We start from the raw sequence: 24,481 nt of genomic DNA on the forward strand, positions 1-24,481 counted from the left end.
AAATATCAATCTTTAAGACAAGTTGAAGTGCAACAAATGACTGAAATTCATGATGTTGCTTTAAAGGTAGCTGCTGACGATAAGAATTTTTACCCGGTTTTGGAAGTTATGTATGAAGGATTGGAAAAAATTCGTGACAATTTTTATGATCTTCATAATAAAATAATTATGTTAGTTTCTGAGCAAGATAATGAGGACGCGCTATTTAAAGTCGAAGATGATTGCCGTAGTAATTTTGACAAATTATATTATAAAATTAAATTAACATACGTGCAAGCCTTTAGAAAATCTTCAACATCAAGTCAGCAAACTACATCAACTTCACAGTCTCAAAATCCTTTACCTATAAATTATTTTAATTTACCGAAACCGGAATTGCCATCTTTCAGTGGAAAAATAACTGAATTTAGAAGTTTTATAGATCAGTTTGATGCTCGCGTTCATACTCTTACTTACTTACAACCAATTGACAAATTTAATTTGTTACTATCATGTTTAAAGGGTGCAGCGCGCGATGCTGTGGATCATATTGACATCACAGCAAACAATTATCCAATTGCCTATGATCTGCTTTGTGAAAGGTTTAATAATGTTAGGGTAATCGCTGCCAATTTATGGAATAACCTTGAAAGTTCACCACAACTGACTTCAGAAGATCCAAAAGAACTACGCAAGTTGTTAGATACATTTTCGAAAAATGTGGCATCTCTAAATAAGCTAGGACTACCCACAGTACATTGGGATTTTATACTTGTTCAAATGATTTTAAAACGATTAACTGTTTCTTTAGTAACACGTTTTGAGCTTTTTCATAATAATTCAACCATCCCAAGCTATAAAAAACTGATTGATTTTTTAAATCAAAGTTGTCTCGCTTTAGATAATATTGATTTTCACACTAAACCAAAATCTAACTTTTCTAAAAAACCTAATTCTTCCAAATCTACATCATTGCTTGCTCAAACAGAACCTGAACCAAAATGTTCTATCTGTAAAACTAATGATACCCATGCCATTTATAAATGCTCCGTTTTTTTGGCAAAATCTCCTGTAGATCGATTTCAATTAATAAAAAAGAACAAGATGTGTATTAACTGTCTTGGATCACATCGTTCTAGCCTATGCAAATCTACATGGACTTGTCACTCGTGCCATAAAAAACATCATACACTACTTTGCTTCTCCTCTTCTAAGAAAGAAGAGAATGTTCAAGATTCGGCGGCATCCACTTTAAATTCAACGACTGGATCATCCGTTTCTGTGTGTTTTTCTTCCGCTGATAAAAGTACTTTGCTTTCCACTGCATGTATTGAGGTGCTTGATTGTCACGGTAACTACCAACCTGTTAGGTGTCTGTTAGATTCGGGAAGCATGACGTCCTCCATCTGTCAAAAGACCCTTAGGCGTTTAGGTTTACGTCCCATGAAAATTTCAGCTAACATCCAAGGATTAGGTTCTATGCAGTCGAACACTAATTTAGGTGGGGTTACCATTTCTTTTAAACCAGTACGTAAATCTTCTCCTATTTTGACAACCGATGCGTTAGTCTTGACAAAAATATGTAAGGATCAGCCTTTATGTAATTTAGAAGTTAATACTTGGCCCCATATTGCTAATTTAAAGTTAGCAGATGATAACTTCTTTCGTAGAGGATCCATAGACATTCTTTTAGGAGCTGATGTATTCTCTACAATTCTTTTGGATGGACGTATTTACGGCAATCAAGATGAACCTGATGCAATTAATACTATATTTGGCTATGTGCTTATGGGAAAAGTAAATATTTCAAAGGCACCTACTCTTACGTCTTTATTTTGCCAAGTTGAAGATACGGTTTCTTTGGATCAGCAAATAAAGAAATTCTGGGAATTAGAAGCAGTCCCTGAAGTTTTTTGCTTAGCTCCTGATGACGCTAAAGTGGAAAATATGTTTATGAATACTTATACGCGTGAACATTCAGGACGCTTTGTAGTAGATCTACCTTTTAAGGAAGAAAATCCTGTCTTTCCTAATATTAGATCACTTGCTCTTAGTAGGTTTTATTCATTAGAAAGAAGGCTTCAAAAATCTCCTGAACTTTATGACCAATACCGCACCTTTATGAAGGAATTTGTTGAGCTCGGTCACATGGAACCTGTCCCATTGAATAACTTCGATTCACCTTATGTTTACTATTTATCGCATCATTGTGTTTTAAGACCTGAAAGTCTAACAAGTAAATTAAGGGTCGTTTTTAATGGTTCCGGGCATCTTCCAAATCAACCCTCACTCAATGACAAATTATTCACTGGTCCTAAGCTTCAGACTGACATCTGTACAATTTTGATTAATTTTCGATTGCATGGTTATGCAATTACGGCCGATATTTCTAAAATGTATAGGCAAATTTTAATTAATCCTACTCAAACAGATTATCAAAGAGTACTTTGGCGTTCTAATAATTCTGAACCTGTTCGAGATCTTCGTATCAACAGAGTTGTTTATGGTCTCTCTTGTTCTCCTTATCTTGCTATTAGATGTCTACATCAGTTGGCTAATGATGACGGGGATTCGTTTCCTCTAGCAGCCGAGGCACTTAAAACTGGAACCTACGTTGATGATATCGTTTCTTCCTGTCCTAGTTTCGAAAATGCCTTAGCACTAAGAGACGAACTTATTGCCTTACTTGCCAAAGGAGGTTTTGAGTTGAAAAAATGGTCGAGTAATGTACCCGATTTATTGAAAGGATTAGCTGTATCAGATTTAGCAATAAAACCTCTTACATTTAATGATGATATTTCGTCCAAAACACTTAAAGTATTAGGGTTGGAATGGGACGCTTCTTCGGATACATTTGCTTTTAAAGTTCAAGTTTTAGACTCTTCTTGTACAAAACGTCATCTTTTGTCCAATTTAGCAAAAATATTTGATCCTCTTGGATTTTTATCTCCAATAACATTTCTAATTAAACACCTTATTCAAAGAATATGGACTCAAAAGATTGGTTGGGATGATGCTCCATCAAAAGAAATTATCCGTTTGTGGAAAAAATACATTGATGATGTAGCATATTTGAGTAAATTAAATTTACCTCGTCGTTTATTAATTGACGATATTTTACGCTTAGAAGTTCACTGTTTTGGTGACGCTAGCGAGAAACTGCGCTGTCTTGTACTTTCGATGCTTATCACCTTCAGGCCAACCTTTTGTTTCTTTTGTTATAGCTAAATCTAAGGTCGCACCCATTAATAAGGGACTTACTATTCCCAGATTAGAATTGTCTGCTGCGGTTTTAGTGGCTCGACTAGTCTCCTTTGTTTCTTCTGTTATTAAAGATAAAGTAGAAATCAAGGAAATATACTGTTATTCTGATTCTGCTGTTACATTACGTTGGTTACAATCTTCCCCTCATCTTTTTGTGCTTTTGTGCAGGATCGAGTAACTTCTTCATGTTGGCACTATGTTCCTTCTGAAGAAAATCCTGCTGACATTGGTTCAAGGGGTTGCTTACCCTCTGAGTTAATTAACTGTTCCAAATGGTGGGTGGGGCCAACCTTCTTACAATCTGATCCGCTAACGTTCTTTGAACTTAATTCAAAGGAGTCTACTAATGTAAATTTGGAAGTGCGGACTGTCGCATTGATTGCTGAAATTCCCAATAATTTTTTAGATATTTTATTGGATCGTCATTCGTCTTTAAATAGGTGTGTTCGATGTTTGTGTTACATTATTCGTTTTTTCCATTATGTAACCAAAAACCGATATGGTAATCTGGAAATAGGTTGTTTAAGTTTATTGGAGCAACATAACTCCTTACTGGTTTTTGTTAAACGAACACAGCAGATCTTTTTTAATACTTTAATAAATTTTATCCAAGATAAACAGCTGCTTCCAAAAAATTTAAGAAAGCTTTCACCTTTTATCGATGCAAAGGGAATTCTACGTGTAGGTAGTCGCCTAGCTAATGCGCCCATTTCGTATGATCGCAAATTTCCGGCATTACTTCCTAACAGTTGTCAATTAACTGATATGATTATTGAATCTACTCATCTGCAATATCTACACGCCGGGCTTCAAACTGTTCAATACCTAATTTCTCAGCGTTTTTGGATTATATCTTCCAAACGAGCCATTCGTAGAGTACTGTCTAAATGTGTTAAATGTTTTAAGGTGAATCCTTTGTCTCCAGTTCCGTTAATGGGAAATCTACCGCTAGCTCGAATATCTCAACTAAAACCTTTCAGTAATGTTGGAGTTGATTTTGCGGGCCCTTTTCCTATAAGAGCTTCCAAACTTCGAAAGTCTCAAACTCTTAAAGCGTATTTGTCGCTTTTTATTTGTTTCTCAACAAAAGCTCTTCATTTAGAGCTCGTATCTGATTTATCCACTGACGCGTTTTTAGCTGCGTTTAAGCGATTTGTCAGTCGTAGAGGCCGATGTCAACATGTTTATAGTGACATTGGCACTAACTTTGTTGGAGCCAGAGCAGAACTTAACAGATTGGCATCACAAGCTGCTTCTCATGAATCTATTCAATGGCATCTCATTCCCCCTTCTTCTCCACACTTTGGAGGTTTATGGGAATCTAATATTAAGACGGTAAAGGGTCATTTAATTCGCACAATTGGAGAACAAGTACTAACTTTTGAAGAGTTATATACTATTTTTTCTCAAATTGAGGCCATCATGAATTCGAGGCCAATATGCCCGTTAAGTTCAGACCCAAACGATCTTAGTGCGTTAACTCCAGGACATTTTTTGACCATGGAGCCTTTGAGTGCTCCGCCCGAAGAAACGTTGCTCGATGTTCCGCACAATCGGTTGAATCGTTGGCAATTATTAAATAAGTTGCACCAACAGATTTGGGAACGGTGGTCTAAGGAGTACCTCCAAACTCTTCACTAAAGGGCTAAATGGAATTCTCCGTCTCCAAACGTCCAACTAGGTACCTTAGTGGTAATCCGCCAAAATAATATTCCCCCGCTACAATGGCCTTTGGGCCGTATAATTGAGGTTCATCCTGGATCTGATGGTATAGTTAGAGTGGCCACAGTGAAAACTAATAGTGGTATATATAAACGCTCTATAGTAAAATTATGTCCTTTGCCTTTTGAGCCGTAACAATACTGCGTATTGTGGTGGGCGGTTGTGGTTCGTCCACATAAGTAGGAATAACAATTTTTAATTTTCTTGTTTTTGTAAAGAATATTTTAATTCATTTTCTTTTCAATATTATGGGACACCCCGTATATACGAGTAGGCCAATACCTAATTCAGTGAGTATGTATTAATTTTTATCATTATTTTCAAGTAAAAACCTTAAAGTTTTTTGTATGTAATTACCTGCCTACTCGCCTCATTTTAAAAAGACAATTCGCCAACCAACTCTCTTGGTTAACAGTCACTTACAATTATTCCGAAAAGTGTATAGAAACTCAATATAGTCCTCGCGAGTGATTTATACTACTCAGCAATAGCAGTACGAAAAATAGCAGGCCTGCTCCAGCTTGTGCAACGAGAAATGACAAGGTAGGAAATATTTTTATTACAATTTACTTTAAGGTCTGGTTTTTTTTACTGTTATTTTTTTTATTCTATTTTAAATTCACCCTATGCTAAACAGTCCACTAATAAAGCTCTCACTGAGTTAGTAGTCTCCTCCAAGATGATTTAATATTATTACAGCGATATTGTTAACGAATAAGGCTATATAATATTAAAAAATCACTTAAATCAGACAGCATGTTTAGGAAATTCGAGACATCAAAAATGACCCATTTTTAAGGAGGTGCCTTAATTTCTTGGAGAAGTGTATAATTCTGGGTTTGGTATTCGGTACCAAAATGAGAACTGGCATTAACATATGAAGGGCCAGGGGAAAGAACGAATGTCTATCTGCAAGCATTTTCGGTAAAATGAGAAACAAAGTTACATATTCATTGTTTTTACCTCTTGCGTCCAATCTTGTGATTTTAAGACGATTATCATATTTATTTCCCCTTGTCCATTCACAGGTTGATAGTACTCTTTTAAAGCTAACAGATTACACAAAAATCTCAAAATGACCAAAAATTGACATTCATCCTTTTTCCCTCTGACCCTTCATATTGTGCACATCTGTCACCGAATTGAATGCTTTTTAAATCACACATTGTCAATGGCAAATACTCGAAAAAATACGTAAGTTCCTAATAATAAGTTCCGTTAGTTGGAACATAGACACGGATCGCTTAGATCGTAGGTTCAAACCCCACCCGGTGTCAGTTGTTTAGATATTTATTAATTTGGTTGGTCTTTACTATGGCTGTGATATTAAAGCTTAAAATTGACCTACTCTGTTACGTTGTTCTAAGATATGTAATACGCTAATGAGCAACTGCGAGATTTGCAAGACTCTTGCTGCAAGACCAAGACCAAGACCAAGACCTGGAGCGCAATACAAAGACCAATACCAAGACCAGGTGTACTGTCGCAAGACCAAGACCAAGACTCTCTAAGTCTCGTCTTGGTCTTGCATTAGGGCAACACTATGTGTAATTGAATCAATTATTTCTTAAAGGGACTAAGTGATATTAGGAAGTTTTGAGAAAAACAGAAAAATGTTGTTTATTTTTGAACCTCTGGCTTTTGAATTAGCAATAATTTCTGTGTGGGTACTTCTGAATTTCAATCTAGCTTTTTTTGTTAAATTTCTTTGATAATCTCAACTGCTGCAGTTTCGTATGGTTTAGTCTTTGAGCTACGTTGACGTAAAGTTTTCTTGCGGTATCACGTACCGCATGTCAGTGTTTACGTTTCTATAGTTAAAAGCAGACCATTCAGTATTCTTTAGCTATTAGTATGGCAGCAAGTTCACCCAATTGTTCTATCCAACTGCTATCAACATTAATTTACTATTTTTTAATTATCAATACCTACTCAAGTTTTTTTTTTGTAATTTAGTTTATGAAGGATTTTGTAAGAACCTCCACCATTTTTTTAATATTATGCATGCTTTCAAAATTGTCTTGAAAAAATGCAGTTTATTTTATTTGGAGTAGTATTTTATTCTACAGCAGTGTGAAGAAGCATTCCATAGTTGATATAAAATACAAATACAGTGATATAAGACAAATTCATATTGAAAACAAAGGAGAATGGGCAACGGTATGGCATACCGCATGTCAGAGTGTACGTTCTGAAACATCCACGTCAGTAGTTAAGGGATATTGTTATCACTAGACTTATGAAAAGCAGTTGTTAGATACAGCATCAAAGAGTGTCACGAAAAAGCTTTTTTATTTGCTAATTTCTCTAGTCTTATACATACACACAACCAAACTTATAGTCAATCAGCTGATATTTCTTATTATTTCGTGCGAATTTAAAAAAAAAACGAACACACGAAATCAAACAACATTTTTTATTTTACACCAATTTAATAACAAATACATAACAATTAAATAAAACAATAAAGTATTTAAAAAACAACTTGAAACTAAAAGTCAACAGCATAAAAAATTTCCATGTAAAACGAATAATGTTTAAATTGTTTTCATTTATTTTTTGTTTTGTTTTTTTTTGGTAGTCAGTGTTATCACCTGTAGTCCTTATGCAAGCTTCAGTTTGCATGGGCACGCTCCTAATCAAATTATCAACATTTTGTTATGGTAGGTTGCTCCATTCTTCAAGAGCAGCTTATACTAGCCGTGTGGTGTTTTGTGGATTATCCCGGCGAGCTCTAATTTTTCTTTTAAGTATATCCCACAAATACTCTATAGGGTTAAGCTCGGGTTGGCAAGCAGGCCACTCAAAACAAGGGATACCTTCTTCTTCAATGATATCTCTAGTCACTCTATTGGTTAGTGGAGGTCCATTATCATGCATGAAAATTAAATTTTCTCCTGTTGCATCTCTTCAGAGTCTAACTACAGGTTATCAACATACCTGTGAGCAGTTGAAGTTGATTGAATGAAAATTAAAGGAGTTTTTTTACGGATTACAATTCCTCTCCAGAACATTACACTTCCCCTTTTATATTTGTGAACAGATCTGACAGTTTCCGTTCTTGCTTGTCTTCCTCGACCTCTGAGTACCTACACGATTTCGTGGGTCATCTGATTTTACATAAATCCTGACTTTTTCTGAAAAAATCACATTTTGTCAATTCCCAATGTTTCAGTTTTGGTGGTGAAGACACCAACTTAGGCGATCAATTTTGTGCTGTCTGGATAACTCGGGAACCCATGACTGTCTCCTGCTGTATACTTCTTGGCACGAACTCTTCTTCTTATCGTTTCAACTGAAACAGTTACACCTGTAGCTTCCAAAAGCTGCCTCTGGAGCTGCAGGTGAGAAATGGTTGGAAATGATTGGACAATTAAACGATCGTGGCGAGTAGTTATTACCTTTTAGGGACTTTCCCTTGCTTTATTTTTGAGCTTTCCTAGTTCCTGTTACCTAGCATAGGTTTCGGACAGAAAGTCCTGTGTTACTGTCTAGCTCTGCAGCTATGTCCCTCTGGGAACATTACATGCTCCACAAGACCAATAATCTTTCCCCGTTGTAAGTTCTATAACCTCACATGGGGCATATTTTCGATTTTGGGCGCAAAAGTTGGTTTATTTATTTTCTTTCAATTTGTAACTTAAGCAAATAACTTATACCGTACCGAGCTGTACTGTCTGATTGTCTTATCGATTTGTTTATTTTCAATAACACCTTTATTCTTCGCAACAATAACAACTTGTTTCAAAAGAAATAAATATTGCATTGAAATACATGGTGATTTCATATAAGGTTGGTTGTGTGTACTTACATGCACCAATTATTATTGATAAAGTTGAATAAAGCGTTCAATGTAGGTCTATATGCATATTATGTGAGTTCTAAATCATAAAATAAATTGGTAAAGTTTAAAATCGACAAAATTTCGTTAAAAACGTCAAAGCCATCGTTATACTCAGATGCAAAATTGTCTGAATCGAAATTTAAAAAAAGATGGTTCATCTATGAGGCATATAAAACATTCAAAGTGGATACCTAATTCAATTACACAGCAAAACTTCTAAACCTAAAAATTAGTTACAGCATATAGCTTTATGTAGAGAGTGAAAAAGTGAAGATCAATGCTGTAATGTCCATCAGTGTTAGCTCGTATTAAGCCAAAAGTGCATTCTCTACTCGATCGACATTTTTTCTAGAACTCGGACATCAGTTTTATAATTTAACTGGGTGAGGTCTCCGGTGGCATAAATAGGTTAAAACGTGGCCATCAAAGAGAATTACTGAAAAATAGTTAAATGATGAGATAATTTTGTTTAGATTTTTTCACAAAACGATAAAAAAGTGGTAGAGTTATACGGTATTGTAAAGCGCGAAATTTAAATAGTACTTATTTTTAAAATTTAATTAACTAATTTTATTAAGTATTTATTCATTATTTCTTCAGATGCAATATAGAAAGTTTAACTCAAAATAGTCGATCGGATGGCCAAGTTGGCTGAGGCGCAGTCGATCGACAAGTTTAGTGGATTTGCGATCGTGGTTCGAGCCCCAGCCCGATCATTTGAAGTTATTAAAGAGGCCAACGTCGTAGTATAAAATTCAATAGAATCTACGACTTGGCCTGGAATAAACTGGTGTCTGATCGGCCTATGGAGGAGCGGTACGGCAAGGGATAAGGGCTTGCGGCTTGGTGATACTCCTCCATAGATCCCTACCGAAGGGCGTTGACGCCTAATAACGGTGTATATATACCTATATTATATAACTTAAAATAACAAATTGTGACCAGACGATAAATGTTGTACATTCGACGTTTTAAAAATCTGAAGGAAATATGCCTCATTGATTGGCCTTCTTTTTTTAAATTTAGGTTCAGACAGTTTTGTATGTAATGGTAAAGGAATGTGGCTTTGACGTCCTTAACGAAATTTTGTCGATTTTAAACTTTACCAATTTAGGTTATGCTTTAGAGCTCTATATATAGTGCAACATATTATGCATAATATAGACCGACAACGAAATCCACGAGAAAAATAAACTTCCTGTAGCTGGCTGTATACCATAAATCACGACAATACTAGATTTATTGTAAAAGGTATATGTAAAATACCCTAAATAAGGGTTACATTAAAGCAGGACGTTTTCGGATTAAAAAATCCATCATCAGTGTTACTAAAAGCCAAAAAGTAGCATACCTGAGCCACCAAAATGTTTTGGGTAAAAACCTTTTAAATGTTAACAGTTATGATATGTTACATATTAATAAAAATGCTTAAAGATTTTGCAGATATACCTGGATATTACCCAGGGTAACATAGGACTCTTCCCACGTGGTTGGAATTTTTGAGGATTAAAACCTCACACCTGAAGTTCAATGGCCAACTGACCATTGAACACTTGGCCATTGAACTTCAGTATGTGAGGATTAAACTCTCAAAAATTCCAACCACGTGGGAAGAGTCCTGTGTTGCCCTGGGTAATATCCAGGTATATCTTCAACATCTTTAAGCATATAAGTAACATAACTGTTAATATTTAAAGGGTTTTTACCCCAAACATTTTGGTGGCTCAGGCATGCTATTTATTTGGATTTTTAGTAACACTGATGATGGACTTCTTAATACGAAAACGTTCTGTTTTACTGAAACCCTTATTTAGGGTATTTTACATATACCTTTTACAATAAATCTAGTATTTTTTTTACATTGAACGCTTTACTTAACTTTATCAATTGATAAATGGCACTGTTTTACTAAAAAAGTATAGAAAATCCATGTGATGTTATAGAAGGAAGCTTAGAATAGTATGGACACAGAAGAAAACAAATACGGCAGTATCGAGAAAATGGACAAATAATACGAAATAATAAACACAATAAAAATAGGAAAGTTACTATATCTGGGACACGTAATGAGCGAACGGTGATGTGAAATGCTAAGATTGATAATACAGAGAAAGATAAAAGGAGGAAGGAGAATAAGTATAAGAAGGAGACTGCCATGGTTGAAAAATTTAAGGGACTGGTTTAAATACAGTTCAATAGAATTCTTCAGAGCAGCGGTAGATACGAGTAAAAATAGTGATGATGATATCCAACCTCCGATTGGGAAACGGCAATTAAAGAAGAACCCGAAGATATATTATCTTTCGTAAGAAAATAAGTCAAAGTTACAGCTTTTGTAGCCCGTAAGCTTGATTAGTAAAATTATTTTTGATTATTTAAGTACAAAAATAAATTATATATCTTGAAAGTACCTTAAATTATTAAATATTATTAAGGTTTACAGTTTTATTAAATAATATTTCAGCTTTAATAACGCACCTTCAAAAAATAATATCTACATGCATTATTATAATTATAGTAGTATTATAGTAAGTAGTATATAACTAGTAAGACAAAATCGTACCCAAAATTATTGACTCACCAATAAAAATGAAAGAACCAAAAATCTAGTTACTGATAAGGCGAGTGAAAAATCTGTCCTATATTTATTTGACTATACAGGGTGTTTCATTAATAATTGTCCATATAGTAACTGGAGAAACTTTAGCACAAAATATGAAGATTTAACCTAAAACACCTAAATAAAATGTGGTTCCTTACTGAGTTACAGGGTGTTTTATCTAAAAATTTAAAAATTTATTTTTGCTTAGCATTTTAAAACTATTCGACATATCCTTTTCATACTTGGCAGGAAGTATAGGTACTCAACAAACTATTAAATTATGTTAAACAAACGTTTCTGGCTGTTACCAGAGGCGTACAACGGGGGAAAGTGAATGGTTGACCCTTTCCAAATTCTACGCCACTGGCGAAATTGCTATTTTAGTTCCATTTTTGAATTCTCCAATATTTTCTACGAAAATAATATACTCTTCATTCGTAACAATAAAGTCATTAGTTTTCGAGATCTTTGAAGTTATAAATGAAACGTCACGGTTATTTTGATCAGTGTATTGTGTCGCTTCATTTTTAATTTAAAATATCTCGAAAACTAATCATTTTATCGTTACGAATGAAGAGTATATTATCTACATAAAAAGTATTTCAAAATCAAAAAATTTCACCAAAATAGCAATTTCGTCAGTGGCGTAGAATTTGGGAAGGGTCAACCGTTGACTTTCCCCTATCGTGCGCCTGTGATAGTAGATAGAAACGTTTATTTATCTTAATTTAGTAGGGTGTACAGTACCTACACTTTCTGCCAAGTATGATATGGATACGCCAAATAGTTTTAAAGTACTGGGTACAAATAATTTTTAAATTTTAATCATATGAATCATATCATGAATTAATCAAAATAACTGTGCCGTTTCATATTTAACTTCAAATATCTCGAAAACTAATTACTTTATCGTTACCAATGAAGAGTATATTATTTACGTAGAAAGAATTGGGGAATCTAAAAATGGCACTAAAATAGTAATTTCTCCAGTGACGTAGAATTTGAGAAGGGTCAACCATCCACCATCCCCTGTCGTACGCCTCTGGTTGTAGCTAGAAACGTTTGTTTTTTCATAATTTATTAGGGTGTCCAGCAGTCGCACTTTCTGTTAAGTATGAAAAGGATATGTCGAATAATTTTAAAATGTTGAGCAAAAATAGTTTTAAAATTTTTAGATAAAACACCCTGTAACTCAGTAAGGAACTACATTTTATTTAAGTGTTTTAGGTTAAATCTTCGTATTTTGTGCTAAGCTTTCTCCAGTTACTGTATGGACAATTATTAATGAAACACCCTGTATATCAAGGCATTTAGCACTAAAAACTGAATGCATGCAAATATATTACTAGGCGGTTTTTGGAGTCGCTGAATACAAATACCCCATCAGAACTGACTTTTTGAACCACCTGGTACCCAAGGTAATTGCTAAAGCATGTTACCTTCTGAAGTTTGGAGGGTTTTTGGTCAACAGGTGTACGGGGGTCGGGTCGGTTCTAGTGTCGTATTCTTGTTCAGCATCCTCAAAAACCTCCGAGTAATCTGGTTGCATCAATTTAGTGCCGAAAAGCCTCAAAACTCCAGATGACGAGCCTTAGAGGTGAACCTGGGTACCAGGTGCTCTGTTGGTCGGTTCTGATGGCGTAAACGACTTCAAAAATCCCGAATAATAAAATATGGTACTTAATACTTTTAATCTCTTTTGACATGTTTTTGCAATTTTGAATGCATTTTATGCACTTAAAGATGCAACTATTCATTTCTACCTATTTTTCTATAGTAGATTTTTTCTTGATATCATCCTGAATATAATGCAAAAAGTTGCAAGTTTCTTTAGATTTTGTATTTAAAAATCGATTTATTTTGTGCCAAATGCCCTGGTCTACTAATAAGAAATGGTTATCCACGTGGTTGTTATTAATCGCCGGCTCAGTTAAAAAATTAGAAATTGAAAAATTTGTCAGTGCATAGAATAAACCCGGGCTCTCCAGCTTGTTAAGCCAGAAAAATCGCCGCTGCACTGAGCAGAGAGCGAAAATTAAAGACAAACGAATTTAAGGAACAAAAAAACCTAGACAAAAACATTATACCAACAAGTGGAAACGGTCCTAAAAAATTGTAAAAATATAAGATATTTGAAAAAAAAAAGGAATGAAGAAGTGATATAATAGATCAAAAGATTAAACATGTTAATAACATCGAAGCAAGGAGAGGTATTATACTAACATACTATAGAAAATTACTACAAGGAATTATAAGACCATAAAGCTAATAACCCAAAGAAAGTCAAATCAAATAAGAAAATAATTAACTTAGCTCAAAACTTACATAGAACGTCACTCAAAAAGAGAAATTAATAACACTGTGCATTGAGAGAAAGGAAACGGGGTAAAGCGCCAGATGAGGCTGGAATTACCATAGAAATAATCAAGGAAGCCGAAGAAGCAATAATTCTCAAATTAGAAATGATAGTCAATAAGTGTCTAACATATAGAACTATACCGACCACATAGGACAAAACAATAAGAATCATCCTATATACAAAAGGAGACTAAAGGTTAAACAAATTGTTCTTCTTTAAGTGCCGTCTCCTAATTGGAGGTTGGATATCATCATCGCTATCTTTACTCTATCTACCGCTGCTCTGAAGAGTTCTATAGAACTGCATTTATACCAGTCCCTTAAATTCTTCAACCATGCCACTCTTCTTCTTCCTATACTCCTTCCGCCTCTTATCTTTCCCTGTATTATCAGTCTTAGCATTTCATATCGCTGTCCCCTAATTACGTGTCCCATACTTGTATATTGTAACTTGCTTATTTTTATTGTGTTTATTATTTCGTATTCTTTGACCATTTCTCACAATACTTCCGTGTTCGTTTTCTTCTGTGTATATGCTAATCTAAGCATCCTTCTGTAACACCACATTTCAACTGACTAGTTTATTTATGTGTTCTTGCTTCAATGTCCAGCTTTTAAGTCCATATTTCAGTATCAAGAACACGTAGCATCTTAAAGCTCTTACTCTCAGTTCTAATCTAAGGTCTTTGTTGTAGAGAATTGTTTTCATTTTTACAAACGTATTTCTTGCTATTTCTATCCTGACCCTTATTTCTGTTGTTCGATCATTATTGTCTGAAATCCAGATTCCTAGGTATTTGTATTTATCATCCCTGTCTATCGGTACAGTTCCCAAATGTATGCTTGTTAATTAAACAACTGCGGACCAATAAACCTACTGTCCCAAATCTATAGATTACTTAAAAAATATCAGAATCGAAATAAAATTAAAAATAAATTGATAGATGAAGTTTTCGATCCTAATAGCATTATTAATAATATTTAGAAAATATTAAAATATTACTAAAAGATTTTTAAATCGAAAACTTATTGGTCCATTTCCTTGGTAACACCTCCAAGGCTTCTAAAATTTGCAAGCCAAATGGATGCTGAAGCGAAGAAGACAAGAGGGAATCCAAAAAACTTACAATTCACGACCCCGTCTGTTCAGCTGGTAAATTCCAACAGAAAATGGACCTAGTTACTCGAAGGAGTAAAGACCAATATAAAAATAAAATAAAAATTTTATTTTTAATTCAGTTGCAATGCGAAGGCAAAACAATCTTACTTTTCAATTAGAATACGGAGCGCAGTCCAGTCCCTTGAATCGCGATTTTCGGCTCTTATTGGAGCCTCATCGGAAAGAACGTAGGCTTGTTCTCCATGAGAACATGGAGAACAAGCCTACGTTCTTTCCGATGTCATGGAGAACAAGCCTACGTTCTTTCCGATGAGGCTCCAATAAGAGCCGAAAATCGCGATTCAAGGGACGGACTGCGCTCCGTATTCTAATTGAAAAGTAAGATTGTTTTGCCTTCGCATTGCAACTGAATTAAAAATAAAATTTTTATTTTATTTTTAAAAATAAATTCTTATTCTATCAATCCGTAGGGTAGGACGGGATACAGCACCTTTATCCTTCATATGTGCACCTTCTAACAGTAAAAATCCTTATCAAAAAGATGTCAGAACTCAACCTAATATTACATATTATGGCTTTTGTCGACTAGGAAAAGCATTCCATCGAACACTGCTACACTTAAGATTGCTAATTGCTACATCTTATAAATTCATTTTATTCGAAAATACCTTAAATCTGGCAAATGGCTTATGACAACTTAATCTTATTATTGTTTAAAAAGGCGACGTAACTAGTGCGAAAACTATAGGTATCAATCTATGGAATGCAATATATAAAATATACTCCAAAGAGATGAGAGGAGCACTTAATAAATATTACATATACTGATATTCTTAAATGATACTCTAGGAACAGCATTATAATAAAAAGAAAACTGTATGGAACTGAATGAAATTACGTAACGTAATAGTAAGCAGTAACGTAAACTACTTAATAATTTCAATGGAAAAATCCCAGTAGCTGGCTGTATACTGTATACCATAATTAAAAAATCATACAGAAGTAAAAACTTCGTTTGTACAATGGTATAAAAAAAAGTTTATTAAAAACTATTAAAAGTCATCCAAAAGGATTTGCAAAACGTTTTCAATCTAGATCAGATCATCTTCAGTGCCTAGAACGAAGTATTTCCACGTTAGAATGAATGCAAAAGGTTAAAATTGTGACTAGTTAAAGAAAAATGTGGTAATACTTACGTTCTGCTTAGCATATGAAACTAGCAACTTTTTGAAATTGGTTACATCGAGAATTATGGTTTACATAATAATTGTATGATATTTATAGCGACTCCAAGTCGATGTTAAAAGATTGAATGTGTTAGGAGTGCTCAAAGGGCAACATGGTTCCCTCCTCGATAATAACTTGTGGTTCTTGCCAGTTCAATAGACACAGACCAACAAAAGTGAAGGAGATGACAATCTAATTATCAGACCGAAGTGACATGACAAGACAGGGGTTTTACTCTTTCCATTCTCCCCACTTACATTTAATATTTATTATTTCCTTACTAATCACCCATTAACACATATTCAAATATGCCCTTGGTTTCTTTTCTTTCTCTTCCCCTTTTTAACTATCCCACCCTTAACACAGTTTACCTCCTTTCTTTTCCAATCTTCCTTCACACATTTTCCCAAACACAAAGTTAGATTACCATCCATAACAAAGTTTACCTTCTTTCATTTCGAACCCTCTCTCATAAATTTTCCCAACCCACATAGTTACATTGCCATACCTCGTGTCTCTGATTTTTTCGGGTCCCCATGCATTTATTGATCTGGTTGTTCTCCTTCTATTTTTTCAACACTATTCATTAATTTTTCTCGACAATATATTAACCTGTTTATTCCATTACCAACTATAAAATTGCAAATTTTCAGTTAACCCATTCAATGAATTAGTTCATCAAGATTTTTGCTTCATAATGACAATAACCCCAACTTTCAACCTGTATTATATAACTATTATTCCAATGTACACTCACACGCTAACTAATTCCTATGGTTGCCTCTTATGTTATAACTCATTACTCATTAACTTCATCTATTCCGTTTCAAATTAACAATTGTTTGACACATAATTCACTTTACATTTCTGATATTATCATTCAGGTTATTTCCTCTTTGACTGGATTCTTTTAAATCATAATTTTAAATTTTCTGACATCTTTTAGGTCATTATCATTAAATAACTAATATTATTTCAGTAATTTTAATTAAAATTATAATTTAAACCTATCATATCAAGCAACGACCATCACTCGTTTTCAACTTGATTCTGCTAAACACTCTTCTCTCCTATATAAAAAACTTTACAATAATATTATACATTACTTTCACATCAGTCTGTCTACTCCATTACCTTCTCTAGATTTCAAATTGTTAGTTCACTAATTCAGACAATAAAATAAATTAAAATATTTTCAATTTGTTAATAACCATTACAACCACAATAATAGGCAACCAACATTACTTTTGTTATTTTTACAACATTAATATACATCTTATCTTGGTACCTATATAAGTTGTGCACATAGAATTAATTTTCTTCTCTTTTATTTCAAACTAAATCAAATTTTTGTCTTCTTTCTCAAAATTGTCACCAATGACGTCATTGACTCTACTATGACTAGTATTTTTATCAACCTAACACTATCAACAGTTCTTTTTATAACAGAGAGTAGAGAGTTGCCTTTTAGACTTTTACAATAAAATCTAATTTATTATAATTTAAATTTCACTTTTATACAGTTACTAATATATAATCCAAATTTTAAACAACACTAATAATTTGAAATTCATAACCAAAAATTTACTACCTGTCTTGTCATGTCACTTCGGTCTGATAATTAGATTGTCATCTCCTTCACTTTTGTTGGTCTGTGTCCATTGAACTGGCAAGAACCACAAGTTCTTATCGAGCAGGGAACCATGTTGCCCTTTGAGCACTCCTAACACATTCAATCTTTTAACATCGACTTGCAGTCGCTATAAATATCATACAATTATTATGTAAACCATAATTCTCGATGTAACCAATTTCAAAATGTTGCTAGTTTCATGTACTAAGCAGAACGTAAGTATTACCACATTTTTCTTTAACTAGTCACAATTTTAACCTTTTGCAATCATTCTAACGTGGAAATACTTCGTTCTAGGCACTGAGGATGATCTGATCCAGATTGAAAACGTTTTGCAAATCCTTTTGGATGACTTTTAATGTTTTTAATTAAAACTTTTTTATACCATTATACAAACGAAGTTTTTACTTCTATATGATTACTTAATAATTTATTATGATCTTATTTTCTTATTTCTTAGAAATAGTTTATAATAATAAAAATTAAAAAATACTTACTAGGTACACCAGAGACAAGTCTTAAAGGTCGGAGAACTCTAAAAGCTCGAAGAGCTTTAACGTCGAAAGTTTCTTTACTGAGGTTTTGCAATACAGTAGTAATTAACCTAAAAGAAAAGTACACAATAAATATCCACATTCTGATAAAATTGTCATTAAATATTAGGTTTATTTAAGCAGTAAAAAGAAGAGGTCACCGTAATCATGGGCGCTTTCAACGCTAAAGTTGGTAAGGTGAAAACTAATGGATACAATGGAGAATTTGGACTTGGACAACGAAACAACCGAGGTGATAATAAATTTTGTGGAAGTATTTAAAACAAAAGTTTTTCAGTGTTTTATTATTAATTAAAATTATTATCACATTGTAAGAGCGAAGATAATTCTCATTTTAAATATTATATAACAAGACTAACGTGCTGCCAGACATTAAAAAATGCGCTATACATAAACAATATATCCAATTATTGAAGGGAACTGAATTATATTCATTCTCGAAAAAGTTATATCAATGATTCAAAATTACATTTATTTTCGCTGTAACTATTCTAATCGATTTACACGTAAGCTATAACTACATTTATGACTGTTTTATGACTGAAAATCAATGGCAATAAAAAATAGTAGTGAGGAAATTCATGATTCTAGATTCTCAATAAAAAGTAACAAAAATTTTAACGATACTATTACGACTTTAACTATAAGATTATTTTATTATTTCTATTTGTATCGCCGCCGGGTGTTGAATCATGAAAAAATGAAGATGCAAAATCGACTAAAATGCTTTTTGTGAGAACACGTGTTGCAAAATTTGAGAACTTTCTTCGTGTTTACAGAAAAGATGGTGCATGCAACCAATATAATAAATATAAAAAGCATGAGCGGAGCGGAATGTAACTCGGACCACTGTTTTTTGAGAGAGGAATACAGAACCGATCATAACAAAGAAGGACAATAAAACAAAAAAATTAATTGAAAAACAATTCAATATAGAATTATTAGAAGATAATGAGACACAGAAAAAGTATGAACAGGCAATAACCAACAGACTAAACAAAAAAAGAAAACAGCAAAAATAAAAGAAGCAATCTTGAACACAAGTAAGGGAGAATAACAGGCAGGTTTTAGAAACAACAGATCAACGACCGATCAAATACACACATGTCCAAAAGTTTGGAATATGTAATATGTATGGTGGTTGTAAAACTGTTGTTGATATTCATTTTAGAGCGTTTTTAAATAAAAATGATAAAAGAATTTGAATCGTTTTTTTATCATTTTAGTCACATTCAACTGATTACCGTATTTACACATTATCTCAGTCTTTGTTTAAATTTGAATTGAACCGTTTAAAAATAGAGTAGATAGTAGTAGAGTAGTAGAGACGTGATATCTCATTTTGACATATCTAGAGTAATTGCTTTGTGACAACAGGGTTTTATTCAGCGAGTAATATCGCGAGTATTGTTGATGTTACTCAGAGTGCTGTATCTAAAATAAAAAAAAAATTAAGATACAAATGACGTGAAGGATTACCCACGAAGTTTTAGAAGTCGATGTACAACAGCAGCACGAGATCGGCAGATATAATTGATGGCTCGAATAAATCGTCTGGAATCTACAAGTGACAATTATACACAAGTATCTACAGTCTACAAGTATATTTAGAGAATTGCTAGACTTCACTGACTGAATATTTCACGGCAAACAATAACACGATGACTAAATGCTGTAAATTTGTATCCTAGAAGACCCTTACATATTCCTAAACTAACCTACCATCTGCCAACACAAAATAGTAAGGTTGCAATGGGCTACAAAACTGGTCCTTCATGGTCCTAACTGGAATAACGTGATGTTCTTTGATGAATCAACAATTGGCTTGATTTCTGACTCATACTGGTTTAGAGGGCCCCAGGACGGTAAGTAAGACTAGAAACAGCCCAACCGCGTGCCCCATTTGAAGGTGGCAGTATTATGATTCGGGATGGTATTATGAGTGGTACACGGACGCCACTGCTAGTTCTGGAGAGAAGGGTCACTGGTGCTGTACATCAAGAAAGTTTTAAATTCTGTCGTGCGTCTATTCAGAGGGGCAGTAGGTGATGGATTTGTGTTTATGCATGACACAACTAACACGCCTCCTCATCGAACAGCAGCGGTACAAAATTTTCTAGAAGAAGAAGTAGTATCTATATTACAGTTGCCCTTGAATTCCCCCGACATGAACGTCATTGAACATGTTTGGGACATTCTCAAAACACGCGTCAAGAAGTGAAACAATCCCCTTATTACCCTTTGAGAACAAGATGCTGCTCATGAAGAATGAGAGAGAATTACGTAAACCCAGCTCAACCAGTTAATCGGTAGCATGCCAAATCGCCTACAGGCATGCTTGCAGTTCAATGGAGGAAATAATGATTATTAGTTTTATTAAAAATTATTTTTATCTATACCAATTTATTTTTAAATGTAAGCTGTGCATTTTAAGTTTTTCACTCCAAGAGATTAAACCATTTTTTTGCATATCGTTTATCTGGTTTTGAGATTTATTTAGTATTGATGATAATTGAAAAAAAATTATGTTTAACTATTCAGAAGAGTTTATATTTAAAATCAATAAAAAGATGAAATTTTCCAATATTCCAAACTTTTGGACATATGTGTATTTGCCGTAAAAGAAATACAGACTACCTGTTACGAACACAAAACAGTAGTAGGTATATGCTTTGTTCACCGACTTTAAGCAGGCCCATGACGATGGAAAATACAACAAACGAATAGTATGGAAATGGCATACGACATACATCCTAAAAAGTTTGAAACCAAGGAAGGATTACGACAAGGAGACCCACTATCAACAACTGCATTCAATCTGAAATTGGAAGGAATAATCAGGAAAAGCAGAATAAAATGCATAGCCTTTGCAGATGATCTGACAGCATTATTAGCAACAGGCAAGAAAGAACTACAAAAGTTAATGGAAAACGTAATTAAAGAAGCCAAACAATTTGGACTTAAAATAAATGAATAGAAGATAAAGTATGTGATAATGGGAGAGATCCAAAAAGAAAAAAAATAACATCACATTACAAATAGATGTAGAATAAACATACACGCTCAAAAGAGCCAAAGAAATTAATTACCTGGGAGCCAAAATAGATGAAATTGGTCATAAGGAAGGAGAGATAAAGGCAAGAATGGCTAAAGAAAATAAAAAGTATGGAGCACTACGAACATTAATAAAATCCAAATACGTCTCCAGAAAAACAAAAATCAGAATTTACAAGACAAGTTATCAGACCTACATAAGAATGCGAAACATGGGTGATGAAAAAGTCAAAAACATACCTGTTAGAAAGATGGGAGAGGAAAATGCAAAGAGCAATGTATGGAGGTGTGAAAATAGAAGGTAAGTGGAGAAAAGGAACCAAAAAAGAATTGGAAGAATTGTATAAAGAGCCAACGTTAACGACGACAATCAAAGCACAGAGAATACGATATTTGGGGCACATTGAAAGAATAGGAAATGAAGGAATGCCAAAAATGGTACTCTCAGGAAGACCAATACAAAAGAGAAGGAAAGGCAGGCGCCAAGAAAAAGATGAAAGGGTAGTGGATACGAAGACCTGAAGAAACGTAACATAGAGAGATGGAAACAACTAGCATTGGACAGAGGGAGATGGAGGGAAGTGGTTAAGGAGTGTATGAAAATACTGAAGTGTAACATAAAATGTAATCAGAAATGTAAACGTTTCTTAATGTTGTTCTGAAGCTATTTCCTTGTGGCATTTTAATAATAAACAATTTTTAATGGGAAATAAGCCACAATTTTACCAAAAAAATGATTTTATTAACGTTTCGAAGCCCAAATCGGGTTTCGTTGTCAAAATACAAAATATTACTATGTATTTTGACAATATTATTTTGACAATACTACAATACAGTAGTATTTTGTATTTTGACAACGAAACCCGATTTGGGCTTCGAAACGTTAATAAAATCATTTTTTTGGTAAAATTGTGGCTTATTTCCCATTAAAAATTGTTTATGTAAACGTTTATTTATTAAGCTCGACAGGCCTTGTAGCCCTGTAAATATAAAATAATAAATAAAAAATAAATTTTACTCCCGGGTTTTGAATCATGAAATGAAGGTACAAAATTGAATAAAATGTATTTTGTGACAACACGCTGCACAATTCGAGAATTCCCTTCATGTTTAAAGAAAAGATGGGTAATTTTCTTTCCATAGTTTATATTCATATGTTAGCTCATCAATATACTTTACGTAAAGTTGCTGTTGATTATTAGGTAAGAACAGGTGTTATGTGAATCGTAAACAGTATGTAAAATTTTCCTGAAGGACAACACTTTCATAAAACTTTAAATTTTAAATAAAGTTCAAGGTGAAATGTAAAATAACCTTGCCAATTTGGAAAATTATATCGATATTTCCCATAAAAATAGAAAGACGAGATGAATAAGACATCGAGCACGATGATAACAAAACAACGCGAATAGAAGAATGCTTAAATCAGCTCGGGCTAGAAACAACTATTAAAACTAATACAAATAATAATAATATCGTATGGTATTTTGCCGGGGAGATCCTTTCGGATTGTTCCAGCGTCATTTACATCTTTAACCCTGTTTCAAGTAACTACATAGTGTCGATGTACACTAGCCCAGGAGGACCGATGGCTTAACGTACTCTCCGAGGCACGGTGAACGGCTCGTATCATTTTTAGAAATGAAAATGGATTGTTGTTGCTGGTGCTCGAAGCCGTACGCTCTGGCTCATGAAGTCAGGTATCATGCTGCTGAGCTACGGTCGTCCACACTAATAAAAAAAAATAATAGAACAAAACAAAATACCAGAAGAATGGAGATCAAGTGTATTAATACCTCTGTTCAACAAGGGAGACAAGTTGAACCCGGAGAATTCTTCTTCAGAAGGCTCCATTGATGGAACGACAACTTACTGTAGGCACATTGAAAAAACAGACAGAGTCATGTCTATATACAAAAAAAAAGCAGAAGGAATTAAAAGCCGCAAGGTCTTAACCCCAGATTTGTAAAACATGTAGGTATTACTATAGATCACAAACGAAGAAACAAATCAGTGGAATCAATCCAACTAAGCGCTCAACGTCTTACGTATTAAAGAATACAAATCCAAACTAATCCTCGCCTTCATGTACAACAAGAAAAGTTCTCCCCATCAAACAGTTCAAGTCTCAAAACAAAGGCTGGAGTTCCAACTGAGTAGGAAAAGAAAGTTGAAGCATGCATGTGCTTTGTGCTTCATATACAAATGCAAGCAAAATATGTACCTAATACTGAGGAATGCTCATGCTGATACCAGAATTGAAGGTATCAGTGCTAAAAGCATTAAATTTACTGCAGAAAATCTAGATGATGTAACAAAAGGTGTTGCAGATAAAGAACAGAAATCTTTTAATTTTTTAGTTTTTTTCTAACGAAATATTATATATATTATGAATTTCTGTTCGCGTAAGTGTTATTATTTTCAATAGTCTATACAAAAAGAAAAAGAAGAAGATAATATACAAGTAAAATTGCTCATTTACAATAGACCTAATTAGTGTAATGTAATTTGTATAACTACCTTGTACACTAGCGTTAAAGTTTTGGGGGAACACTTCAACAAGTTGAACAAGTTGAAATTAATAAGAGAAGTCACGCATCTAATTTAAGACTATCAATTTGGCTTCCATAATAATTAGGGCACTATAGAGCCATTGATTTGTTAAAACGATTCATGCAAAATTGAACAAGAAACGAAGTTGTTTTGTAGTGTTTATAAATAACACACAAGTGTTCTACAAATGGTATTGAATTACTTCACAAATTACAGAAATACAAACAGGACATAAAAATATTTTCAATCCCTTTTATTTCTTATTTAAATCTAAGCAACGAATAAATATTTTTATATACAATATACAACAAAATATTGAATACGCTTTCCTCTGATTCCTACCATTAAGTAGATGTATTCCTTGATTTTTTCTATCTCACTGCCATTTATATTTATTATACTTCTGGGGTTATCTGTGAGATTTATATACCAGGAAAAACCACAAATATTATAATACATAAATAAAACATAGAATGGAATCAAAAGCTAGATACATTCGGCGGAAAAAGATTGCACACTGCGTAAAATCCAAAATAACGAACATGGGATGTAAGAGAAAATCTTAGAATTA

General features: G+C 33.6%; 1 protein-coding gene across 13 annotated transcripts in view; it reads right to left on the bottom strand.

Annotated features, from left to right (window-relative positions):
• The window catches only part of LOC114325428 (muscle calcium channel subunit alpha-1), a 759,065-nt gene that overhangs the window by 345,878 nt on the left and 388,706 nt on the right, over positions 1–24,481 (bottom strand). For all 13 annotated transcript variants that reach the window (XM_050663510.1, XM_050663508.1, XM_050663509.1 and 10 more), the window contains exon 5: positions 18,247–18,353. In XM_050663510.1, coding sequence (XP_050519467.1) covers positions 18,247–18,353 — 107 coding nt within the window. The remainder of the gene's footprint in view (positions 1–18,246; positions 18,354–24,481) is intronic.

This window comes from Diabrotica virgifera, chromosome 10 (genome assembly GCF_917563875.1).
Source record: "Diabrotica virgifera virgifera chromosome 10, PGI_DIABVI_V3a".
Taxonomy (NCBI): Eukaryota; Metazoa; Arthropoda; class Insecta; order Coleoptera; family Chrysomelidae; genus Diabrotica; species Diabrotica virgifera.